The sequence below is a fragment of the Periophthalmus magnuspinnatus genome, chromosome 7 (genome assembly GCF_009829125.3).
Source record: "Periophthalmus magnuspinnatus isolate fPerMag1 chromosome 7, fPerMag1.2.pri, whole genome shotgun sequence".
In the NCBI taxonomy this organism is placed as follows: domain Eukaryota; kingdom Metazoa; phylum Chordata; class Actinopteri; order Gobiiformes; family Gobiidae; genus Periophthalmus; species Periophthalmus magnuspinnatus.
Genome location: NC_047132.1, coordinates 32,225,879 through 32,249,388, shown reverse-complemented (window position 1 = coordinate 32,249,388; position 23,510 = coordinate 32,225,879). Strand labels below are relative to the sequence as shown.

General features: G+C 45.3%; 1 protein-coding gene across 2 annotated transcripts in view; it reads left to right on the top strand.

Annotated features, from left to right (window-relative positions):
* The window catches only part of LOC117373074 (cadherin-4-like), a 535,276-nt gene that overhangs the window by 231,073 nt on the left and 280,693 nt on the right, over window positions 1-23,510 (top strand). The window contains exon 3 of one of the 2 annotated variants that reach the window (XM_055223000.1): window positions 3,510-3,533. The exons of the other annotated variant lie outside the window; for it this stretch is intronic. Within the exon in view, the coding sequence (XP_055078975.1) occupies window positions 3,510-3,533 (24 nt within the window). The remainder of the gene's footprint in view (window positions 1-3,509; window positions 3,534-23,510) is intronic. 2 annotated transcript variants of the gene reach the window in all.

Here is a 23,510-nt window from a genome sequence, read left to right as displayed (position 1 = left end):
CAAATGATCCACATGATTCTAGAAATGAAGGTGTGTGGAGTTTAAAAACACAGCGGAGCACTTCCTGTATCACCACACGATGACATCACAAGGTGGAATGGAGCGTTTTCGGTTTCTCAGCAGCTCCGGGTCTGTTTTGTGACGCGGAAACGACATCGTAACATCAGAAAACCGTGTAAAATGGGCTTTTTAAACGGGTAAATGTCCAGATTTTCTTCCCGTTTTCCGGCGACACTTTGACAACTGTAGAGTGTTTTTAAAAGTTGGAGTTTTTAAAGTTTCTATTTAAGGTTCCTCCACCTCCGCTATTAAACTCCATTCTGTCCCGACGCTACAAACGCCATAATCAGCTTTGGGTCTTTTGTTCCGTGCCGTTATAATTATGAAAAACGTCTTTATCTACAAAAACAATGTGCCCTTTATTCATTAGTTTTAATTGTGCCATTCCAGAGCCTGGGTAGTAGAGTTATCCGCTGTGTTAAACTATTTAAACTTTTTAATCAAAATGCAGCAACTTTGAGGAGCAGTGGGTGGCGGAGTTAGCAGTAACCGCACGCTGAGAGCAGCCCCCGTAATCATTACTTCTTATAAATGGAGCCTCGTGGATCTGGAGGTGTGGCTGTTCGACTCATTCTAATTGGTCTATTACACGATTTACCTGATTTACATGTTACACGTTATATTTAAATGTTTCTGTAGGTTTTCGTTTGCTCGTTTCGTGCTCGTCTTTGTTGTTTCCTGTTGATGTTTTTTTTCGCTTAACCCAAAACTGAGAAAGTATTTTAGAACTGCCCCAACTTTTTAGTTTTGGTTCTGCACAAATTAATGAAAATTTCCTCTGTAAATATCGACGAAAAATAATAATATTGAAACAAGTTTATGCCACAGACTCAAAAACCCAAGAGCAAACATGTCAAACTCAAGCCCCTGGACCAAATTTGGCCCGTGATATAATTATATTCGGCCGCGAGATCATACCAAATATGTATTAGATCGTTTGCTAATTTCTTGCTTGTGCTTTGAGGTTCTTCTTGATGTTTTCGCTTAACCCAAAACTGAGAAAGTATTTTAGAACTGACCCAACGTTTTGTTTTGGTTTTGTACAAATTAATGAAAATTTTGTTTGTAAATATCGACGAAAAACAATAATATTGAAACAAATTTATGCCACTGACTCAAAAACCCAATGTCAAACTCAAGCCCCTGGACCAAATTTGGCCCGTGATATAATTATATTCGGCCGCGAGATCATACCAAATACGTTAGATCGTTTGCTCATTTCTTGCTTGTCTTTGTTGGTTCTTGTTGATGAAATTTTAGCTTAACCCAAAACCGAGGAAGTATTTTAGAACTGCCCCAACTTTTTATTTTAATTCTTTGCAAATTAATGAAAAAGAAAAATTATAATGATTCAAATTTAGTCTGTAAATATTAACGAGAAACAAGGTCTGGTAGAAGGTCTTTGCCAGTGTAAAATACAGTTATTATTATTTTTATTATTATTTATTTATTTATTTTATTATTATTATTATTTTTTCAGGAAATACGCAGTTTCATAGACAAGTAATATTTGCAACTTGAATATTAATAAATACACAAACATTTATTTAACAAGTTATAAAGTCGTTACATTTATTTTACCTGACGTTTCTTTACATTTAGTGACATTTATCCCGCCGCACAGTCACATCTGGCCCTCGACGGCGGCCATTTTGCTGCTGTGGCCCTCGTTTTAAACCATCTTACCCCAAACGTGTCGTAAATTACTACATATTAGCATTTCCTGTAGCGCCGCGCGGCCGTGACACGTCGCCTAACACCTCCGCCCGCCGTCAACCACGCCGTCCCTCTGTCCCGTCATAATAGCGGGCGACTGTAAGCCTTTTGGGGTGAAAGGGAAACGGACCGTGGATTAGTGCGAGCGATAAGGAGGCGGCGGCGGCGGCGGAGGAGCAGGGAGAGGAGCTTCTTCAGCTAATTATTTGAAGCGCGGACTCCGGCCAGATTAAGACGCGCGGAGTTTTGTAGACGGCACCAATCAGACCGTGTAATAGGCGGACGGACAATATTTGCTTAAACTCAGGGAAAACGCCTCGCCAAACAAAAGTCGTTCCCGGACGATTCCCTCCCTCCTTCCATCCCTCCGTCGCTCCCTCCCTCCTTGATAAACGCACCTCCACTCACAATGGGCCCCGTCTTTACTCTGGCAATTAGACAAAGCTTCGGATAATCTCTTGTACTGGCCAGAACTCCACAAATCCACCCGGACTCCATGATTCCCCTCCGCTGTCGATGGACATTTGGGCGTCTCAGGCTAACGGCCAGTCCGGACCGGATTTGGACAACGCGCCAAAAGAACAAAGCGAGAGGAAGTTTGTAAGTTTGACAAGTCTTTTTAATCAAATGGGATGTTTGGGATCCAGGGAACGCCGCGCTGGTGAATATTTGATGAGGACAATAAGATGAAATTGCGGTGTTTTTTTTCCAGCTCTGCAGCTCAGTCGATGGAGTTTTTGGGATAAACGCCAAGAACGAGACGGTTTTTAACGCGTTTTTTGATCAGTGTCTTGAAGGTGACGAGGGTTTGAGGGTTTTCTGAACGCGGAATCATCAAAATTAAAGTAGTTTGGTGTAAAATGTGCAGTGGTTTGTCTGAGTCCAGGTCTGAGCTGAAGTAAAAAGGCTAAAAGTTAAATCTGTGACTGGACAAAAAGTCGTAGGAGTGAAGACGTTTGCTGGACGCTGCCTTATATCTGTCTGAAGGGGGCGCTAACGACACTGAAACTGCTTTTGTTTACAGTTTCCAAGCTTCGCCGACCTCGTCCACGTACAGAAGCTGAATTAATTGATGCAAATAAATTTCTGGAGGTTTATAGGAGTCAGACATTGATTAACGTAAATGGATGTGACTTTGTGGTGGAGTTGTCACGTGACTTTGTGGTGGAGTCGTCATGTGACTTTGTGGTGGAGTTGTCACGTGACTTTGCGGTGGAGTCGTCATGTGACTTTGCGGTGGAGTCGTCATGTGACTTTGCGGTAAATCGTCATGTGACTTTGTGGTGGAGTCGTCATGTGACTTTGCGGTGGAGTCGAGTCGTCACGTGACTTTGCGGTGGAGTCGTCATGTGACTTTGCGGTGGAGTCGTCATGTGACTTTGCGGTGGAGTCGTCATGTGACTTTGCGGTGGAGTCGAGTCGTCACGTGACTTTGCGGTGGAGTCGTCATGTGACTTTGCGGTGGAGTCGTCATGTGACTTTGCGGTGGAGTCGTCATGTGACTTTGCGGTGGAGTCGTCACGTGACTCTGTGACTTGTTCTGTTACTCACGACACAAACCCCGCCCCCTCCTCGCCGTCCTCAGTCCCGTACACGCCCCCTACCGTCTGCTCCATCTCCCCGGTGACTCCCTCCCGTCTCTCTTCCTCACAAACTCCTGTCAACTCCCACATTCCCGTAGCGTCTCGTGTTCCCTGTCAGCGCTAACCGTCTCCTTTCTCTTTTCTCCGCAGATTCCATGTTGACGACGCACAAAGGTAAGACGCCGCTCAGCCGGTCCCCCCCGCCGGCTCCTGCGGCTCCTTCGCCGTCGCGTGGCTCGGGATGTTTGCACTTTTGGCTAATGACATGAGGATTATTCCGTTGCCGTTGTCGCTGACGCTGATTTGAAATTGAGCCGTTCGGAGTTTTCTGCCTCGCGACGATCCGACTGATTACAAAAGTCAATCACTCCCACCCGCCGACCCCTCCGCCGAATGAGCGTTCAGCGGCGGGATGACGGACAGGACGGGGTCTCTGATGTTACGCACATGCTAATCGCGCACTTTTATGCTAATCTGAGGAGGAGGAGGCGATTGTTTTTGCAGAGCGGGTCTTAAGGGAGAGGTGTTGTTAAAGGGGATGTGTGTAGAGCTGGTTTCATGTTCGACGATAATAGGGCCAGACAGTAAACACGATAACAGATGTACGGCGCCGATCGGGGCGGTGTCGGCGGCGTGCCTCTCTCTCCCGAGTCAGTGTTTGCTCATCCCTGAATGTTTCCTGTTGTGGCTTTTACTCATTATAATCGTTCTGTACGGCCCACGTGCTCGTTTCTGTGTGTTCTCTCATAAAACGTGTGTGAAATGATTAGATCTGTGCGTCTGCGGCGACTCTGGACGTCATCAGGGCCACTGGGAAATATATAAACACGTGACCTTTGACCTCTGGGTTCTGGGGTTTGAATATGTAAAATGATACGATGATGAAAGAAAATGAGTTTATACAGAGATGATGTTTATGAGTCTGGATTTGAAGAACAGTGAACTGGCCCACTGTAATGAGCCACTGTAATGGCCCACTGTAATGACCCACTGTAATGGTCCACTGTAATGGCCCACTGTAATGGCCCACTGTAATGACCCGCTGTAATGACCCACTGTAATGGCCCACTGTAATGACCCGCTGTAATGGCCCACTGTAATGGCCCACTGTGATGGCCCACTGTGATGGCCCACTGTAATGGCCCACTGTAATGGCCCACTGTAATGGCCCACTGTACTGACCCACTGTAATAACCCACTGTAATGGCCCACTGTAATGGCCCGCTGTAATGGCCCACTGTAATGAAGTCTTTATTATATCAATCCGCTAAACTCCAGCTCTTCCTCTCCTTCTCCTCCTCTTCTCTTCCCCATCTCCTCTGCTTCCTCTCCTCCTTCTCTCCTCCTTCTCTCCTCCTCCTCTCCTCCTCCTCTCCTCCTCTTTACTATAACGATACATTAAAACCCAGTCTTGGTTTAGTGTGTTTTTGAGAGACATATCTGGTATATTTCTTCCTCTCCTTCCTCTCTCTTTCTCTCATCCTTTACTCCTCCTCCTCTTCCTCTACTCCTCTCCTCCTTTGCCCCTCCTCTCCTCTTCCTCTCCTTTTTTTCCTCCTCTCCCCCTCCACTCTTCCTCTCCTTCTCCACCTCTCTTCTTCCCCATCTCCTCCACTCTTCCTTTCCTCCTGCCCCTCTCTTACACTTTCTTTCCTCCGCCACTTCTTCTTCCTCTCCCTCTCTTCCTCTTCTCCTGCTCCTCTCCCTCTCCTCCTCCTCCTCTTCCTCTCTTCTTTCTCGTTAAAATCCATCTTCCGTTCAGTTTTTGGGGAGACATATTTTGTTTTTGTTTTTTTCGTATTTTTCGTGAAACAGCGAGAACCCGAAAAGGAAGAACCCACAAACCTTCCCACAAACCCCGCCCTCTCCGTCCGCGGCGCTCTAAGTGTCCCGGGCGCTCCTTCTGCACGCCGCTGTCACACGGTCCTATGAAGGTAAGTGATGCGCCTCCTCCTCCTCCTCCTCCTCCTCTTCTCTCGCTCTGATGGATGTGGAGTGGGAGCGGCGTTTGGCACGGCGTACATCATCCCTCCGTCCTCCTCGCACACGTATGTTTCACGGCGAGGTCCACATAAATAAGGCCGCGCGGTCGTGACAGTGAGGGAGCGGCGGCGGCGGCGTGTGTGTGTCCGCGTCCTCGTTTCGCTCCAAAGGTCTGTGTTTGAGACGGATTCTCCTCAAAAACATCCATTTTCGTTGTGATGGCGAGAAATCGGACCTGTCCCGCCGTGAGTTGTGGTCAGTTTCGGTCCAGGGGCGTTAACGTCTTTAAATTTGTGCGACGCGACGGGTAAAAAAAAAAACACGCCCGGATCCAGAGGTGTGGGGTTTTGTCGTCGTTTTTCCGGGTTGTGCGATGAATCTCGTTTTAATCAAGTTTCGGTGACGTGAAAAGTTTAAAAAGTTTTGGTTTGGAGTCGGAATTTAAACGACAAAATGTGATAATTTTTGTGTGTTTTTTTTGTGGTTTGTGTTTTTAGTGAGAAAACTGAATAAAAAGTCCGAAAAAAAACCCTGTTACCTTTTCATCTCCTTCTCCTCTTCCCTTACTCCTCTTTCCTTCTCCTCATCTCCTCCATCTCATCCTCCTTTTTCCCCTCTCTTCCTCATCTCCTCTCTCTACTCCTGTTCTCTCTCTCCTTCTCCTCTCCTCCTCCTCTCCTCTTCATCTCCTCCTCCTCTCCTTCTGTTGTTTTTTCCTCTTCGCTTCATCTCCTCCTGTCCTCCTTTTCTCTTTTCCTTCTCTCTCCCTCCTCCTCTAAATCTCCTCCTCCTTTCCTCTCCTCCTGTCCTCCTCTTCACCTCCTCCTCTAAATCTCCTCCTCCTCTTCATCTCCTCCTCTTCATCTCCTCCTCTCTTCTTCTTCACCTCCTCCTCTAAATCTCCTCCCCCTTTCCTCTCCTCCTGTCCTCCTCTCCTCCTGTCCTCTTCACCTCCTCCTCTCCTCCTCTTCTCCTCTTCTCATTCAGATCAAACATAAATATAAATAATATTTTGTTTGTGACTTTCGTCCAAACTCAAATCTGCTCAACACTTTTTGTCTAAAATTAAAATAAGAAAAATGTGAATTTAAAGAGAAGAACAAAGAAGAAGAGTTTACTATAAAGTCACAACGAGTGTGTGTGTGTGTGTGTCAGACCTGTGTGTGTGTGTGTCGTTCTGTGTGTGTGTGTGTGTGTTAAACGTTTGTGTTACTGTGGTTTTATGTTTAAAGTTTATAACACAGATGCACGTGTGTGAAACCTGGTGTATAAATGAGTCCCTGTGTGTGTGTCAGTGTCGTTCTGTGTGTGTGTGTGTGTCTGTGTGTGTCTGTGTGTGTGTGTGTGCGTCTGTGTGTGTGAGGTCACTGTTGTGAGACGATTCTTCTTACATAACCTTTACTGTTGGTCTCATTAGAACGTGACCTTATTGTGTGGAACGTCCTCACATGCTCCGATTCTTTACCTGCACCTCCCCCTCCTCCTCCTCGTCCTCTTCTCCTCCTCCCCCCCTCCCCCCTCCCCCTCATCTCCTCCTGCTCTGCTCGTCCTCTTCTTCTTCCTCTCCTTCTGCTTCTTCTCCCCCTCTCCCTTTCTTCCTCTTCCCCTCCTCCTCCTCCTCCTCTCCTGCTCTCCCTCTACTCTTCCCTTCCTTCTTTCCCTCTCCTCTCCTCCTCTCACTCCTCCCCTCCACCCCCCTCCTCTCTTCCTCTCCTCCTCTTCCTCCTCTTGTCCTCCTTTTTCTATCCTCTTCCTCTCCTCCTCTCCTCCTCCTCCTCTTCCTCTCCTCCTCCTCTCCCTCTCCTCCTCCTCCTCCTCTCCTCCTCCTCCTCCTCTGTCGTATGAACTGTTTTTCTTTTACCTGTGCTGTAAAAACATTCTCCTGAAGTCGTTTTTCTAATTTCATTTTCAAAACGGCGGCAATAAATTTATCAAATGGGTCGAATCAAATCAGAGGCGCTCGGTGTCACATCAGTCACACGCTGTCCCCGCAGGACCGGGGGCGTACTGCGGCCAAACGCACCGCCAGCAGAGAGGAGGCGTCAGAGAGGAGGGGTCAGAGAGAGGAGGTGTCAGAGAGGAGGGGTCAGAGAGAGGAGGGGTCAGAGAGAGGAGGGGTCAGAGAGAGGAGGGGTCAGAGAGAGGAGGGGTCAGAGAGGAGGTGTCAGAGAGAGGAGGCATCAGAGAGAGGAGGGGTCAGAGAGGAGGGGTCAGAGAGGAGGTGTCAGAGAGAGGAGGTGTCAGAGAGAGGAGGCATCAGAGAGAGGAGGGGTCAGAGAGAGGAGGTGTCAGAGAGAGGAGGCATCAGAGAGAGGAGGGGTCAGAGAGGAGGGGTCAGAGAGAGGAGGGGTCAGAGAGGAGGCATCAGAGAGAGGAGGGGTCAGAGAGGAGGTGTCTGAGAGAGGAGGGGTCAGAGAGAGGAGGGGTCAGAGAGAGGAGGGGTCAGAGAGAGGAGGGGTCAGAGAGGAGGTGTCAGAGAGAGGAGGTGTCAGAGAGAGGAGGTGTCAGAGAGAGGAGGGGTCAGAGAGGAGGTGTCTGAGAGGAGGTGTATGAGAGGAGGTGTCAGAGAGAGGAGGTGTCAGAGAGGAGGAGGGGTCAGAGAGGAGGTGTCTGAGAGAGGAGGTGTCTGAGAGAGGAGGTGTCAGAGAGAGGAGGGGTCAGAGAGAGGAGGTGTCAGAGAGGAGGTGTCAGAGAGGAGGGGTCAGAGAGGAGGGGTCAGAGAGGAGGGGTCAGAGAGAGGAGGGGTCAGAGAGAGGAGGTGTCACAGAGGAGGAGAGCTGCAGGGGAGATGTGCTCTGTAGAAAAGTGTGAGGATAATGTACAGAACTCAGGGCAAAACTGTCGGCTGATATTTCCTCCTCTTCCTCCTCCTTCTCCCCCTCCTTCTTCTCTTCCTCCTTCTTCTTTTCCTCCTCTTTCTGCTCTTTCTTCTCATCCTTTTCCTCTTCCACTTTCTTCTCCTCCTGCTCCTTCTTTTCTTCTTCCTACTCTTCCTTCTTCTCCTTCTCCTCCTCCTTTTCCTCCTTCACCTTCTTCCGCTTCTTCTTCTCCTCCACCTCTTCCTCCCCTTCTGCTTCTTCTGCTTTTTCTTCTGCTCTTTCTCCTTTTTTTTCTTCTTCTCCTCCTCCTTATTCTCCTCCACCTTCTTTTTCTTCAGCTGTTTCTTCTCCTCCTCCTCCTCTTCTCCTCCTTCTTCTCAGGACCTCCCAGGGCATCAAGGGCCTTGTATCAGACTCATATTTTCACACATCGTCGCTCAAACTTTTCAAACTCATCTCAGGACGTCTCTGTGTCTCCAGACGCCGCTCTGCTCCTGAACGACGCCATGAAACTCTGGGTCAAACGCAGCCGACAAACTCAGTCACATTTGACCCGCCTCCTCGCCTCCCTCCTCGCCGTCCTCCTCGCCGCCCTCCTCTCCTCCCTCCTCGCCGCTCTGTCCGTGACGTTCTCCTGAGCCCGTCCCTTTGAACGCCTCATCAGTCGCTTCTCTGTCGATCGCTTCTTAGAAAAACTCACCGTTTGAAACAAGTAAATTGATTTATTTCTCGCGTTTGAGGTTTTGTCGGTTCAAAGCGGCTCAAAGCGGCGCCGGCTCAAAGCGGCGGCGGCTCAAAGCGGCGCCGGCTCAGTTTCACACGGCTCCTCGGCTCCTCCCTGCGTCGCTCCTCGTCCCCTCGGCCTCCTTAACCCTCTCCTCTAAACCCTCTCATGCTCCTCTTTCTTTGTCTCACCTTTGCTTCTTCGTCTCCTGTTGGAATTTGCGGTGGCGCGGGTTAAGCTAGGCGTGAGCGAGGCTAAAGCAGCTTAGCGCTAACAGAGCTAATGAAGTCAGGCCCGTATCCCGGCGCCTCGGATCAGCGGCGGCGCTCTGTGAAACCTGTCAGCGTTTAATGATTAGATGAAACGTTCAGACAGCGATACGCGAGCGCGACGCACACACGCGCCGCGCTAGCTAATACCGTCCACAGCTTTCTCCGCACGTAGCGACCGCGCGGAGCATTTATGCGCGGGCACACGCTCACGGCCCGGGCTCATACATTACCGCTCCGCCCACTTCGGAAAAGGTGCTGATTTATGAGTGAGCGCCGGCGCCGAGGACACGCCCCGAAGAACGACCGGGACGAAAACAAACGCCACGTTTAGACGAGCGAAAAGAGGATGAACAAGAGGAGCGAGCGTCAACGGAGAAGTACAGAGCTTTGATGAGCTGCTGGGAAAACATGCTATAGTATAATTAAAAAATAAAAATCTGTTTATTTTTTATTTTAATTTGTTAATTTTTTATGCTGAATATTTATTTATAAAAGAAAAACAAAACAAAAAAATCACACCCACTCACCTTCTTCTTTCTCCTTTTCCTCCTTCTCCTATTTTTTCTTCTTATTCTTCCTCCTTTTCTTCTCCTCCATCCTTCCTTTCACTTTCTCACACACCTCCTGGTCGATGTGCAAACTACTCTGTGCTTCCTCTTCTTCTTCCTCCTCCTCTCCTTCTTCTTCCTCTTCTTTCTCTTCTTCTTCTCCTTCTTCTTCCTCCTTTTCCTCTCCTTCTTTTCCTCCTTTTTCATCTCCTTCCTCTTTCTCCTCCTCTTTCTCTTCTCCTCCTTCTTCCTCCTCTTCCTCCTTCTTCTCCATCTCCTTTTTCATCTTCTTCCTCTTTTTCCTTCTCTTCTTCTCCTCCTTCTTCTCCTCTTCCTTCTGCTTCTTCCTCTTCCTCCTTCTTCCTCTCCTTTTGCTCCTTTTTCATCTCCTTCCTCTTTTTCCTCTTCTTCTCCTTCTCCTCCTTCTTCGTCTTCTTCTTCCTCCATCTTCCTCTTCTCCTCCTTGTCCTCCTTCTCCTTCCTCTTCTTCTTCTTCCTCTTCTCCCCCTTCTCCTTCTTCCTTTTCCTCCTCCATTCTTCCTTTCTCTCTCTCTCTCCTGGTCGATGTTCAAACTCCTCTGTTTTTCATTTAAAATTTCCCAAAATAAAAACAAAAGTAAAACAAAAACAACAGAAATAATAATAATAATAATAATAATAATAATAATAATAATAATAATAATAATAATAATAATAATAAAACCAGAGCTGAACCGAGTCTCCTGGACCAAAAGTATTTTTAATTTATTTAAATTTATACATATTTTGTTTCGATTTTATGTAACAAACCTGCAAAACAAATAAATGAGCTTTAAATATAAAAAAACAACAGTCCTGTAGAAACGTCGCGCCGTGTGAACACAGGAGATTATGCTAGCGGCTAAGCTAACATGGATTTATGAGTTTCCGTGGCGTTTCCGTGGCGTTTTCGTGGCGTTTTCGTGGCGTTTTCGTGGCGTTTTCGTGCCGCTCTGGGTCGATCCTCGTGCGTTTTCTCTGATCGTTTGTTCATGAGCTCGAGCTCGTCGTCTCAGACTGACAGAGGCTCGTCCGGGGTCGGCGAGCCGCCCGCGTCCCAGACGGAGCCGACGCCTCGGGGGCTCGGCCGCCGCGTGCCCCATTAGCCGCACGTGCTAATTTAGCTGTCAGCGCCTCCACTTCCACAGGAAACGACACGCTTCACCCGCGCACCTCCTGTTTACTCCACACGGTTTAAACGTCCACACAAAAGACACAATCAGGAGCATTTTGCATTTTATTATGATGTAAAAAGTGACGGCAGAAGAGTTTTCGAGCGTAATCCTGAGTTTTTTTTCTGTTTTTTTTTTTAAATATGGAGGAAAGTGATGGATCGGGATGTCAGAGCCTTCACACTTTGACTGACTGCGCTCTGGGGGATGAAGAAATAAAGATTGATTCATGCAAACTTGAATAATCCTGTATCGTCCTGCGTTTGAGGCTTGAGCCACCTAGCCCCGCCCACAACCCCGTTACACATGATTTTTATTTATTTTTTATTCAGACTCTGGATCAATTATTAAAAATGTTGTGTAGCCGATTAAACGGCCCATATCACTCCTCCTCTTCTTCCTCTTATTTCTCCTCTTTCTTCCTTTGTTTTTCTTTCTCTTTCTCTTCTTATTTAAACATTTTAAATCACAATATTCATTTAAAATGACTTAATAGAAGAAGAAAACTGTGGTGTCCAGTGGAGCTGACGTTGCTGTGAACGCCAATAAAACAAAGTGCCGCATGTTGTAGCGCCCCCTGTGGACAGACGCACGTCGAACTAGAGCAGAAGATTTTAAAAAAATTGTGCCAAAATGACGACGCGACGCTGCAGAATCAAACGAGTGTCAACGATTAAGGAAATAAAACTGGAGAAGGAAGTGCGGACGTCACAGTGGACTACTTCCTCTTCCTCTTCTTCTTCTGATTCTTCTTCCTCTTCTTCCACCTCTTTTTCTTCCTTCTCTTCTTCTTCCTCTTCTTCCTTGTCTTCTTCCTTTTTCTTTTTCCTTCTTCTTCCTCTTCTTCCTCCTCTTTTTCTTCCTTCTCTTTTTCTTTTTCCTCCTCTTCTTCGTCCTCTTCTTCTTCCTCCTTGTCTTCTTCCTTTTCTTCATCCTCCTTTCTACTTCCTCCTTGTCTTCCTCCTCTTCTTCTTCCTCTTCTTCACACAGTGGGCGTGTCACAGGTGGAGCTGAACTCGGGGTCAGATCGACAAAATGGCGTCTTGAAAACAGTCAATTAAAGATTAAACTCCAAAAACAACTTGAGACGACTCAAGGAGAATAAACGAGTGGAACACGTTTAAAAACTCTGGAACGTCCATTTTGCAGAACACGTCTGGTTTAAAGTCGTGTTTTCTCGTGGCGTCTGTAGTTTCTTGTTGCACAGACGCAGATGAAAGACTGACCAAAGAGCAGGATGTGAAAACTCTCAACCAATTAACTCCTCCACTCGTCCTCCTCCTCCACTCGTCCTCCTCCTCCACTCGTCCTCCTCCTCCACTCATCCTCCTCCTCCACTCGTCCTCCTCCTCCACTCGTCCTCCTCCTCCACTCATCCTCCTCCTCCACTCGTCCTCCTCCTCCACTCGTCCTCCTCTCGTCTTAAACCTCAGTGTCATTTGTTCTTTCTCGTTCATCTCAGGGGGTCTGCTCTGATGTGTCTCATGTTCCGTTTACATTAATGACTCTGTCGTCTGGAGGTTCTGGATCTGTCCTTTTTTTTCAAAATCCTTTTCACTGAAACTGAATGAACTCAACTCTGGACGAGGAAGAAGTGTCATGGCCGACGAGCGCCGCGTTTAAGCTCTGACTGAAAAACATCTGAGCGAAAACAAATCAGAAAATAAGAGTCAATATGGGGGATTTCTTGTCCCGGTTTAGCTCTGGTTTAGTCCCGGTTTAGCCCCGGTTTAGTCCCGGTTTAGACCCGGTTTAGTCCCGGTTTAGTTCCGGTTTAGCCCTGGTTTAGTCCCGGTTTAGTTCCGGTTTAGTCCCGGTTTAGTTCCGGTTTAGTCCCGGTTTAGTCCCGGTTTAGTCCCGGTTTAGTCCCGGTTTAGTTCCGGTTTAGTCCCGGTTTAGTCCCGGTTTAGTCCCGGTTTAGTTCCGGTTTAGTCCCGGTTTAGTCCCGGTTTAGTCCCGGTTTAGTTCCGGTTTAGTCCCGGTTTAGTCCCGGTTTAGTTCTGGTTTAGTCCCGGTTTAGTTCTGGTTTAGTCCCGGTTTAGTTCCGGTTTAGTCCCGGTTTAGTCCCGGTTTAGTTCCGGTTTAGTCCCGGTTTAGTCCCGGTTTAGTTCTGGTTTAGTCCCGGTTTAGTTCTGGTTTAGTTCTGGTTTAGTCCCGGTTTAGTTCTGGTTTAGTCCCGGTTTAATCCCGGTTTAGTCCCGGTTTAGCCCTGGTTAAATCCTGGTTTAGTCCTGGTTTAGCCCCGGTTTAGTCCTGGTTTAGTCCCGGTTTAGTCCCGGTTTAGTCCCGGTTTAGCCCTGGTTTAGCCCTGGTTAAATCCTGGTTTAGTCCCGGTTTGGTCCCGGTTTGGTCCCGGTTTAGTCCCGGTTTAGTCCATGTTTAGCCCCGGTTTAGTCCCGGTTTAGTCCCGTTTAGTCCCGGTTTAGTCCCGGTTTAGTCCCGGTTTAGTCCTGGTTTAGTCCATGTTTAGTCCCGGTTTAGTCCCGGTTTAGTCCCGGTTTAGTCCCGGTTTAGTCCATGTTTAGTCCCGGTTTAGTCCATGTTTAGTCCCGGTTTAGTCCTGGTTTAGTCCCAGTTTAGTCCCGGTTTAGCCCTGGTTTAGTCCCGGTTTAGTCCCGGTTTAGCCCTGGTTTAGTCCCGGTTTAGTCCTGGTTTAATCCTGGTTTAGTCCTGGTTTAGTCCCGGTTTAGTCCTGGTTTAGTCCCGGTTTAGTCCTGGTTTAGTCCTGGTTTAGTCCCGGTTTAGTCCTGGTTTAGTCCTGGTTTAGTTCTTTACCTTGATGGTGGAAAAATAACAGATAAAAAAAGTAAAACCTCATGAAAAGTACCACATGTAAAAATGTACTTAAGTAAAAGTACTGTATTTCGCGCCCTCGGACAAACTAGGAAAAAAAACGTGTGACTTATAGTTTGGAAAATACGGTATTTGTTTAAAAATGTACTTAAAAGAGTAAAAAGTAAAAGTATTTTGCGTCTTTAAAGCTTCAGCTGTGGAGGTTTTGATAAAAATATGAGCGGAATTTTGTTCAACGGAAACAAATCCATCATTTTTATTTGTATATTTTTGTTTTGCTCAAATTATTGTGTTAAAAATAAACATCTGAGCCTTTTCAGCAGGTCTCAAACTGTACGAAAAAATACTTTTACTTTTCCAGTCCTGTTCAAAAATGTAGTGCAGTAGAAAGTACAGATACTACTCTCAAATGTAGTGAAGTAAAAGCAAAAAGTACCACTGTGAAATGTACTTAAAATCAGTACTTTACCACTTTTACTTTAGTACTTTGTCAGATTTTGCTGCTGCTTTACCCAAAACCTGATCAGATTCATGGAGTTTGATGTAAACGTGGAAACATCTGACGTGATTTTTCAACATCTGAGCAAGAAAAACGACAAAAAATGACAAAAAAACGACAAAAAACGACAAAAACGAAAGCGAAAATGATTGACAGAATGACTTTAAAAACGCTGTACTCTGGTGTTTTTGATAATCACATTTATTTGTTGCCTGTAAACACAAAAAACCACACGTCTAATGACTCTGCGACGCGTCTTTATTAGCGTCACGTGTCTGATTTTGACCCGAAACGCATTTACGGCGAGTTTTAACGATGCGAGCGGCGCCGGGTTGTTTTTTTTCCGTCCCCGTCCTCGGAGCCTCTTCGTCATAATGGAGCGTGTTATTGTCCCGGGACTACCTGCTCCGAATCACTTAGACGATTCATACGTCTCTGTCTGTTTAGCGACGAGGCTCCTCCGCGGGGCGCCGGGGACCTACGGGGTTGGCGGTGCCAGGGAAGTGGGTGGCATATTGCGCCCGGCGGGTGGTCCTCCGTCGGACCCGCTCTTCTCGGGGATTTGGCCGACTCGGATTAGCCCAGCGGGACCGGAGACGGATTCACACGTAGAGGGACGGAGAGGGACGGAGAGACGAGAGTGTTTCAGAGTCAGAGCGGGAAAACCTGAGGACAGAGGACGAGGACAGAGGACAGAGGACGAGGAGACGGAGGAAGTGTCATGGCCGACTGACGCTTCTGTTTGGCGTTTTTACCGGTGGTTTTCACAGATTTTGTGTTTGAGCTCGTTCTGACTGAAAACCATCTGAGGAAAAACAAATCAGAAGATAAGAGTCAATATGGGGGATTTCTGGTCCATTTGGTCCTGGTTTAGTCCTGGTTTAGTCCTGGTTTAGTCCTGGTTTGTTCCTGGTTTAGTCCTGGTTTAGTCCTGGTTTGTTCCTGGTTTAGTCCTGGTTTAGTCTTGGTTTAGTCCCTGTTTGGTCCTGGTTTAGTCCTTGTTTAGTCCTGGTTTGGTCCTTGTTTGGTCCTGGTTTGATCCTGGTTTAGTCCTGGTTTGGTCCTGGTTTAGTCCTGGTTTGGTCCTGGTTTGGTCCTTGTTTAGTCCTTGTTTAGTTTTGGTTTGATCCTGTTTGGTCCTGGTTTAGTCCTTGTTTAGTCCTGGTTTGGTCCTTGTTTGGTCCTGGTTTGATCCTGGTTTAGTCCTGGTTTTGTCCTTGTTTAGTCCTGGTTTAGTCCTGGTTTTGTCCTTGTTTAGTCCTGGTTTAGTCCTGGTTTAGTCCTGGTTTAGTCCTGGTTTGGTCCTGGTCTAGTTTCACTTAGATTCTTGTTGTTGTTCACGTCACAATCCAAAAATTCCAAACTAAATTTTTATAATAAAGAAACTCCTGACACTTGACACAAAAAAAAAAAGGATTAAAAAATCTGTTTTGTCTGATTCACACGACCGGTCGGGTTAGCACGTTAGCACGTTAGCACGTTAGCGCGTTAGCTCTGTCCATTTATATAAACAGTCTGTGATTCGCCACATTCCCTCTCCACGTTAAAGTGTGTGTCTCTTCACACACGCCGCCATCGTCCCGTTAAAACTGTAATTAACCCAAAGTGGAACTCTTCAAAATGTCTCCAGAAACGGCTCCAGTTAAACGCTGAGCTACTTCTCGTGTAAAAGATGAGTTTGTTAAGCTAACACAAACACCGCCACAGCCGCTCTTCTAATGGCCGCTTGGCTGTTTCGTTAATTGCACTTTTTACTCGCACAAATATCAGAAGCTTTGGCGGCGGAAAAGACACACCCAGGATCTGCGTTTGAGAATTAGGCTCATTAAGGCGACGGCTTCTTCCGCGGCGTCGAAACCCTGTCAGCGGCTCAAAGCGGCGATGGCAGATGGGAACGCACGAGCCTCGAGTAATGAAGCAAACTTATTCTAAACGGTTAAAGGACACAAACAGAGCGGCTGAGGCGGCGGTCTGTCCAGGACCGCCGAGGAACCGCCGCCGAGCCAAAAGACGATTATTAACAAACTTCACACGAGAAGATTTTGTTCTGTCACAACAAAGAGCCAAAAAAATGAACCAGGTCTGGACAGATTGGAATCAGTCACATGAGCACCTGGTTTAGTCCTGGTTTAGTCCTGGTTTAGACCTGGTTTAGACCTGGTTTAGACCTGGTTTAGTCCTGGTTTAGTCCTGGTTTAGACCTGGTTTAGTCCTGGTTTAGACCTGGTTTAGACCTGGTTTAGTCCTGGTTTAGTCCTGGTTTAGACCTGGTTTAGTCCTGGTTTAGTCCTGGTTTAGACCTGGTTTAGCCCTGGTTTAGTCCTGGTTTAGTCCTGGTTTAGACCTGGTTTAGTCCTGGTTTAGACCTGGTTCAGTCCTGGTTTAGACCTGGTTTAGTCCTGGTTTAGTCCTGGTTTAGTCCTGGTTTAGTCCTGGTTTAGACCTGGTTTAGTCCTGGTTTAGTCCTGATTTAGTCCCTGTTTAGTCCCTATTTTGTCCCGGTTTCGTCCCGGTTCAGTCCTGGTTTAGTCCTGGTTTAGTCCTGGTTTGATCCCGGTTTAGTCCTGATTTAGACCTGGTTTAGTCCTGGTTTAGTCTTGGTTTAGTCCTTGTTTAGACCTGGTTTAGTCCGGGTTCAGTCCTGGTATAGTCTTTGTCTAGTCCTGGTTTGATCCTAGTTTAGTCCTGGTTTAGTTTAGAGAGAGGGAGTGATAAAGAGGGAAAAGATGGAGAGGGAGCGAGAGCGAGAGAGAGAGAGTGTGAGAGAAAGCGGGAGAGAGAAAGACTGAGAGGGAGAGAAAGGGAAAGACAAGATTGTGAAAGAGAGGTGGAGGGAGAAAGAGAGAAGGGAGGTGTGACAGAGAGAGAGAGAGATGGAAAGAGAGAAGGAGAGAGAGAGAAGGAAAGAGAGAAGGAGAGAGAGAAGTGGGTGGGAGAAAAGATGTTGCTGTGGTCAGTGGTCATTGATCTCCAGGGCTCAGTGTGACCTTTACCTGTGACCTTTACCTGTGACCTTTACCTGTGACCTTTACCTGTGACCTTTACCTGTGACCTTTACCTGTGACCTTTACCTGCCTGACTTTAGTGATGTCAGAGTTTAAAGTGTTGTGTGTCTTTTGTCTTGTGTGTCTTTTGTCTTGTGTTGTGTGTCTTTTGTCTTGTGTTGTGTGTCTTTTGTCTTGTGTTGTGTGTCTTTTGTCTTGTGTTGTGTGTCTTTTGTCTTGTGTTGTGTGTCTTTTGTCTTGTGTGTCTTTTGTCTTGTGTTGTGTGTCTTTTGTCTTGTGTGTTGTGTGGCGTCTTGTGTGTCTTTTGTCTTGTGTGTCTTTTGTCTTGCCTGGACCTTTACCTGTGACCTTTACCTGTGACCTTTACCTGCCTGACTTTAGTGATGTCAGAGTTTAAAGTGTTGTGTGTCTTTTGTCTTGTGTGTCTTTTGTCTTGTGTTGTGTGTCTTGTGTGTTGTGTGTCTTGTGTGTCTTTTGTCTTGTGTTGTGTGTCTTGTGTGTTGTGTGTCTTTTGTCTTGTGTTGTGTGTCTTTTGTCTTGTGTGTCTTTTGTCTTGTGTTGTGTGTCTTGTGTCTTGTGTGTTGTGTGTCTTGTGTGTCTTTTGTCTTGTGTGTCTTTTGTCTTGTGTCTTTTGTCTTGTGTGTCTTTTGTCTTGTGTTGTGTGTCTTTTGTCTTGTGTGTCTTTTGTCTTGTGTCTTTTGTCTTGTGTGTTGTGTGGCGTCTTGTGTCGTGTCGTACGATAAACACAGACGTGTTACAACAAACGCCCAAACACATCACGTCCGCTCATCGTCAAACTGTGTCACAAAGTGTAAAGGTCACTGTGCTCGTAGAACTGTTCAGGTCAAAGGTCAAACCGTGTCTTGTTTATGTTTTTACTTATTTTTATAACATATCGATAATCGCTGAAATAAAATCCACTTTTTAAAGTATCAGCTCGTGTTAGATTTTCAGTATTGACCCAACTCTGTAATCCATGACGTGTAGATACGATATTGACGCCGATACTGAACATTTTGATGGATGGGATATCGGTCCCAACGTGTCTGTTCATTCGATATCACATTTTGGTTTATAAAAAGACAATGTACAGTCGTCCCTCGCTGTTTCGTGGTTCGCTCTTCGCGGTCTCGCTGTTTTCGGGATGTTTCCAGTGCAGTTCTCTTACAACTGTTATTATTTAAGTTTTTACGTAAATACAGTGTGTTACCGTCACTTTAAGAGCGACAGCACGGACGAGGAAAAGAGCACACGCCCTGGGAAACGCGCTGAGTCGAGGCGTCGCATAAAGACGGAGCCAAATGTTTTCTTTTTTTTACCGTCGTATTGTTTATTTTTGAGACTTGGTTTGATTAATTCTGTAAAAAATTAATTAAAATGTTATAACTTTTACATCGGAGTCCAGCGGAAGTTATTTTCTCTTCAATAAAAATGCACGAAAGTCACTATTAATCAATTTAACAAGAGAGAAATGTGAGAAAATGTTAACGCCTGTGTGAGAAAAGTGTATAAAGTGTGTGGTGAGGGGTTTTACAGACAAAAAACATAGAGAATAATGTAAAAAATAAAGCTGATACTTCATGGATTTCGTTTATTTACGGGTTATTTTTAGAACGTGACGATAAACGAGGGCCCAAAACACCTCGTAAACTTGTACTTTCTGAGCCGTCAAGGTGAAAATCCGCTGTTTAAATGTGACTTTTTACCATTTCTGTTCCGATACTCGATAAGTACGTGTAGCATCGTGTACACGGGGTTATCCACCTTCTACCACGGCGCATATCGAAAGCGCAACCGCGTAACGACACCCCGCGCGTTTACCCTTATAGACGAAGCGTTACCTCCTCCTAGCATGGCGCCGCTGAAGGATTGTTCCTGCCTAATTTGAAACACAACCGCTCCGCTCGTCCATCAATAATTCATGTCCGACGTCTTTGAAAAGTAAACGCGCTTTAGCCCATTACCGATCCAGATTGGCACCGTGTCATAATGGCCACAAATGCGCGTTCGTAAACAGTGGAAAAAAACAACAACAAAAACAAAAAAAAACCCGTGTTTGTGTTGTCTCTGCGGATCTCGCGCTCATTAGACAGAGTGATGCTGTTTGCAGACCCTTAGCCCACATTACCTGAGTCGTTTCGGGATTGATTCCAGAGATGACAGAGGAAGCTAGCGATTAGCGCGGCAGTGGGAGCGCGGTGTGTGCAGCCGGCTGGACTCATCTCGTACGGCGTAGCGTGTCGTTCTTATTCAGTGGGTGCGTTCACAAAAGCCTCAAGAGTTTTAAAAAAAGAAAAAGAAAGAAAGAAAGGGCCTAGCGTGCTGGGTAGCGTTAGCATTCAGTTCTTTCGTTCCCGACCACTGTCTTTAGCACCGTGTTTCAAATGGCGACGTAGCCTGATGTTCATGCTAATCTTTAATCTTTTATAAAATGGAGGGTTGTTTGTGATGGACGCTGCGGGGGTTGTGTTACGGTGTGTATGCTAGCTCTAAATTAATGTGTATGCTAGCTGTGAAGTTACTGTGTATGCTAGCTCTAAATTAATGTGTATGCTAGCTGTAAAGTTACTGTGTATGCTAGCTCTAAATTAATGTGTATGCTAGCTGTGAAGGTGCTGTGTATGCTAGCTCTAAATTAATGTGTATGCTAGCTGTAAAGTTACTGTGTATGCTAGCTCTAAATTAATGTGTATGCTAGCTGTGAAGTTACTGTGTATGCTAGCTCTAAATTAATGTGTATGCTAGCTCTAAATTAATGTGTATGCTAGCTGTGAAGTTACTGTGTATGCTAGCTCTAAATTACTGTGTATGCTAGCTGTGAAGTTACTGTGTATGCTAGCTCTAAATTAATGTGTATGCTAGCTCTAAATTAATGTGTATGCTAGCTGTGAAGTTACTGTGTATGCTAGCTCTAAATTACTGTGTATGCTAGCTGTGAAGGTGCTGTGTATGCTAGCTGTGAAGGTGCTGTGTATGCTAGCTCTAAATTAATGTGTATGCTAGCTGTGGAGTTACTGTGTATGCTAGCTCTAAATTAATGTGTATGCTAGCTGTGAAGTTACTGTGTATGCTAGCTCTAAATTACTGTGTATGCTAGCTGTGAAGTTGCTGTGTATGCTAGCTGTGAAGGTGCTGTGTATGCTAGCTGTGAAGGTGCTGTGTATGCTAGCTGTGAAGTTGCTGTGTATGCTAACTGTGAAGTTACTGTGTATGCTAGCTCTAAATTAATGTGTTTGCTAGCTGTGAAGTTTCTGTGTATGCTAGCTTTGAAGTTACTGTGTAGGCTAGCTCTAAATTACTGTGTATGCTAGCTTTGAAGTTACTGTGTATATTAGCTCTAAATTACTGTTTATGCTAGCTGTAAATTACTGTGTACGTGAGATCTAAATTAATGTGTATGCTAGCTGTGAAGGTGCTGTGTATGCTAGCTTTTGGTGTTTAGTACTGAATTAAAACATAAATGGTGTTTAAGTATTTTTCATTTTGTTGTATTGATCTGACGCGGCTTGAGAAATAGGAACAGAACCAGGTCCATTTAAAAACTGTGGTGAAGTACTCAGTTATGTTATTTAAGTAAAAGTACAGATACAGAGGTAAAAAGTTACTCAAATAAAAAATGAAAAAACCTATTTCAGTTTCTTATAACACAAAAAACATGCAGGTTTTTCTCCTTGAAGCACAAAATTCCACACCTATAATTTTCCTCTTCCTGGACATTTCGGGATCATTATTTGCAAATATTTCTCAATTCCACTTGTTGGAAAATCATTAGTTTATGGTCGATGTACAAATTAAAGCGGCATAGACTTATTTTAAAATGTCATGCCTTTTACTTTACCTTCTCGTGAGCCACATAAAATGACTTGGCGGGCCTGATTTAGCCCCTGGGCCTTGCGTTTGCCACATGTCTGTCCCATTGAAGTGCAAATAAACTGTTTTTTTACTGTAGAAATGGTGTAGAAATGTTACTCCATCCCCTCCGCGCTGTATGTAGATGCCGCAGTAGAAGTGGCAGATAAAGGCTCGACTCGTGCTCCTGACGCTGCAGCTCCACTTGACCCCGTCTGGCTCCTCTTACTCCTCTTGCTCCTCACGCACCTCCTGCACCACCTCCCTCTCTCAAACACTCACCACACATCTGTTTTTTTGCTGCGGCCTCCATCTTTACAGCCGCTAAACACATTCATACATCCGCTCGCTCTTAGGCCACTCGAGTACGTTCACTGAGGAGCCGAGAAGGTGGAGGTGACGGGGGTTTTCGGGTGCGTTCTGGTGGGGTTTTTGGAGGGACGATGGAACTTAGGGTCCTCAAAAGTGTCAATTTAACGTTACTAATTGATTGAGAAGCTCGTATCAAAACTAGACGAACGTTCGAACAAGTCGTGACACAGAAAGTAAAGTTTTTGGATGGGACGGACGCGGTCGGGCGGAGGTCATTCTGAACGCCGAGCGCATCAACGTGGTAAGAAACGACGACGTAACGCTGCAGATCATTTGAACGAAAAGTAAAATCTGTCAACTGGGCTAAAAGTTGTAGGAGTGAAGACGTTTGGCCGCTCGTTCTTCAGTTCGGGTCAGATTACTGCGGGACACGGACTTATATCTGTCTGAAGAGAGGCTAATGCTAACCAGGATGCTAACCAGGATGCTAAGCAGGATGCTAACAGGTGTGCGATCGCTCATTAGGGGCTGGAATGACTATGCTAATGATAGGTTCACCCTTTTTAACCTCCTGAGACCTGGTGTCCTCATCTGTGGACAACACATTTTGGATTGTTTAGGCCACAGTGCAAATTTTTAGAAGAACAGCAACAAGAACATGTTCAATTTTGAATATTTCTAGGAGTTTAGAATATTTATTTTTATTTGATTTGATTTTTTAAAATTATTATTATTTATTTGATTTGATTTTTTAAATTGTTTTATTTATTTATTCATATTTTATTTTAATTAATTTATTTTATTTTATTTATTTATTTTTATTTGATTTATATTTTTGTATTTTTTATTAGTTTTATTATTTTTTATTTTATTATTTTTTATTGTATTTTAATTTATTTATCTTATTTTATTTATTTATTTTTATTTGATTTTATATTTTTGTGTTTTTATTAATTTTATTATTTTTTATTTTATTATTTTTTATTGTATTTAAATTTATTTATCTTATTTTATTTATTTATTTTTATTTGTTTTTATATTTTTGTATTTTTATTTGTTTTATTTTTTATTTTTTTTATTGTTATTGTCATTTTGCTTTTTTACAATATATGTGTTCAATCACTTAATAGTTTTTGCAAATAAAGTCCTGCAAGAGCTCGGGTCTCAGGAGGTTAAAATGAACAGTGAGACAACATAATATAACTTGAATATATATTTTGTAGGATATATAAGTAGGAACAGACCTAGACTACGAACAGAAACTGTAAAAAAATAGATGTATTGAGTTTCAGTGTCGTTAGCGCCTCCTTCAGACAGATATACGTCAGTGTCCCGCAGTAATCTGACCGGAACTGAAGAACGAGCGGCCAAACGTCTTCACTCCTACAACTTTTAGTCCAGTTGACAGATTTTATTTTTTCTTTCGCGATGGATCAGACCTTGGACGACTGAGGGATCGCGCGGACGTAGATCAGGCGCGTCACGGTCAAACAAACTCAAACTCGTCCATCTTTGTGAGACGAGCCGACGATGCGCGACGCCGTAGTGCAGGTGTTTTTCCGCTAAAAACGAACAAAAATAAAATAAAAGTGACATCGGCGACGTGTATCGGTCCGACATTTACAGATAAAAGTATCAAAACGGCTCATTTACTGACGTCGCTTAACCCGGCGGCCCGCGGAAGTCGACGGGCCGCGGTCGATGGCGCGATGTCGCTAGTTTAGCCGTTAGCAGCTAAGTACGTCCAGTCTCGCCCTGTCCTTGGATCGTGCGCGTTTGAGTTTCCTCCGTGAGACTTTACACAACGAAATGATAATGTTTGTGCTCCCGGGAGCGTCTGAGCCGTGGTCTAAACCTGCGGCTCTTCGTGTCGTACCATGTGACCGCGCCAACCAATCAGCGCTCGAGTTTAGCTACAGCGAACGTAGAGCGCAGCAGAAACTAACGATTATCAAATGTTTTTTCACTTCCTCTCCTCATCCTCTCATCTTACACTTCTCTCATCCTCTTCTCCTCTTCCTCTCCTCTTATCCACTCCTCCTGTCCACTTCTCTGTTCCGCTCTTCCTCTTTCTCTCATCCTCTCCTCTCATCCACTCCTCCTCTCCACTTCTCTCACTCTCTCCTCCTCTTCCTCCTCCTCCTCCTCTCATCCTCC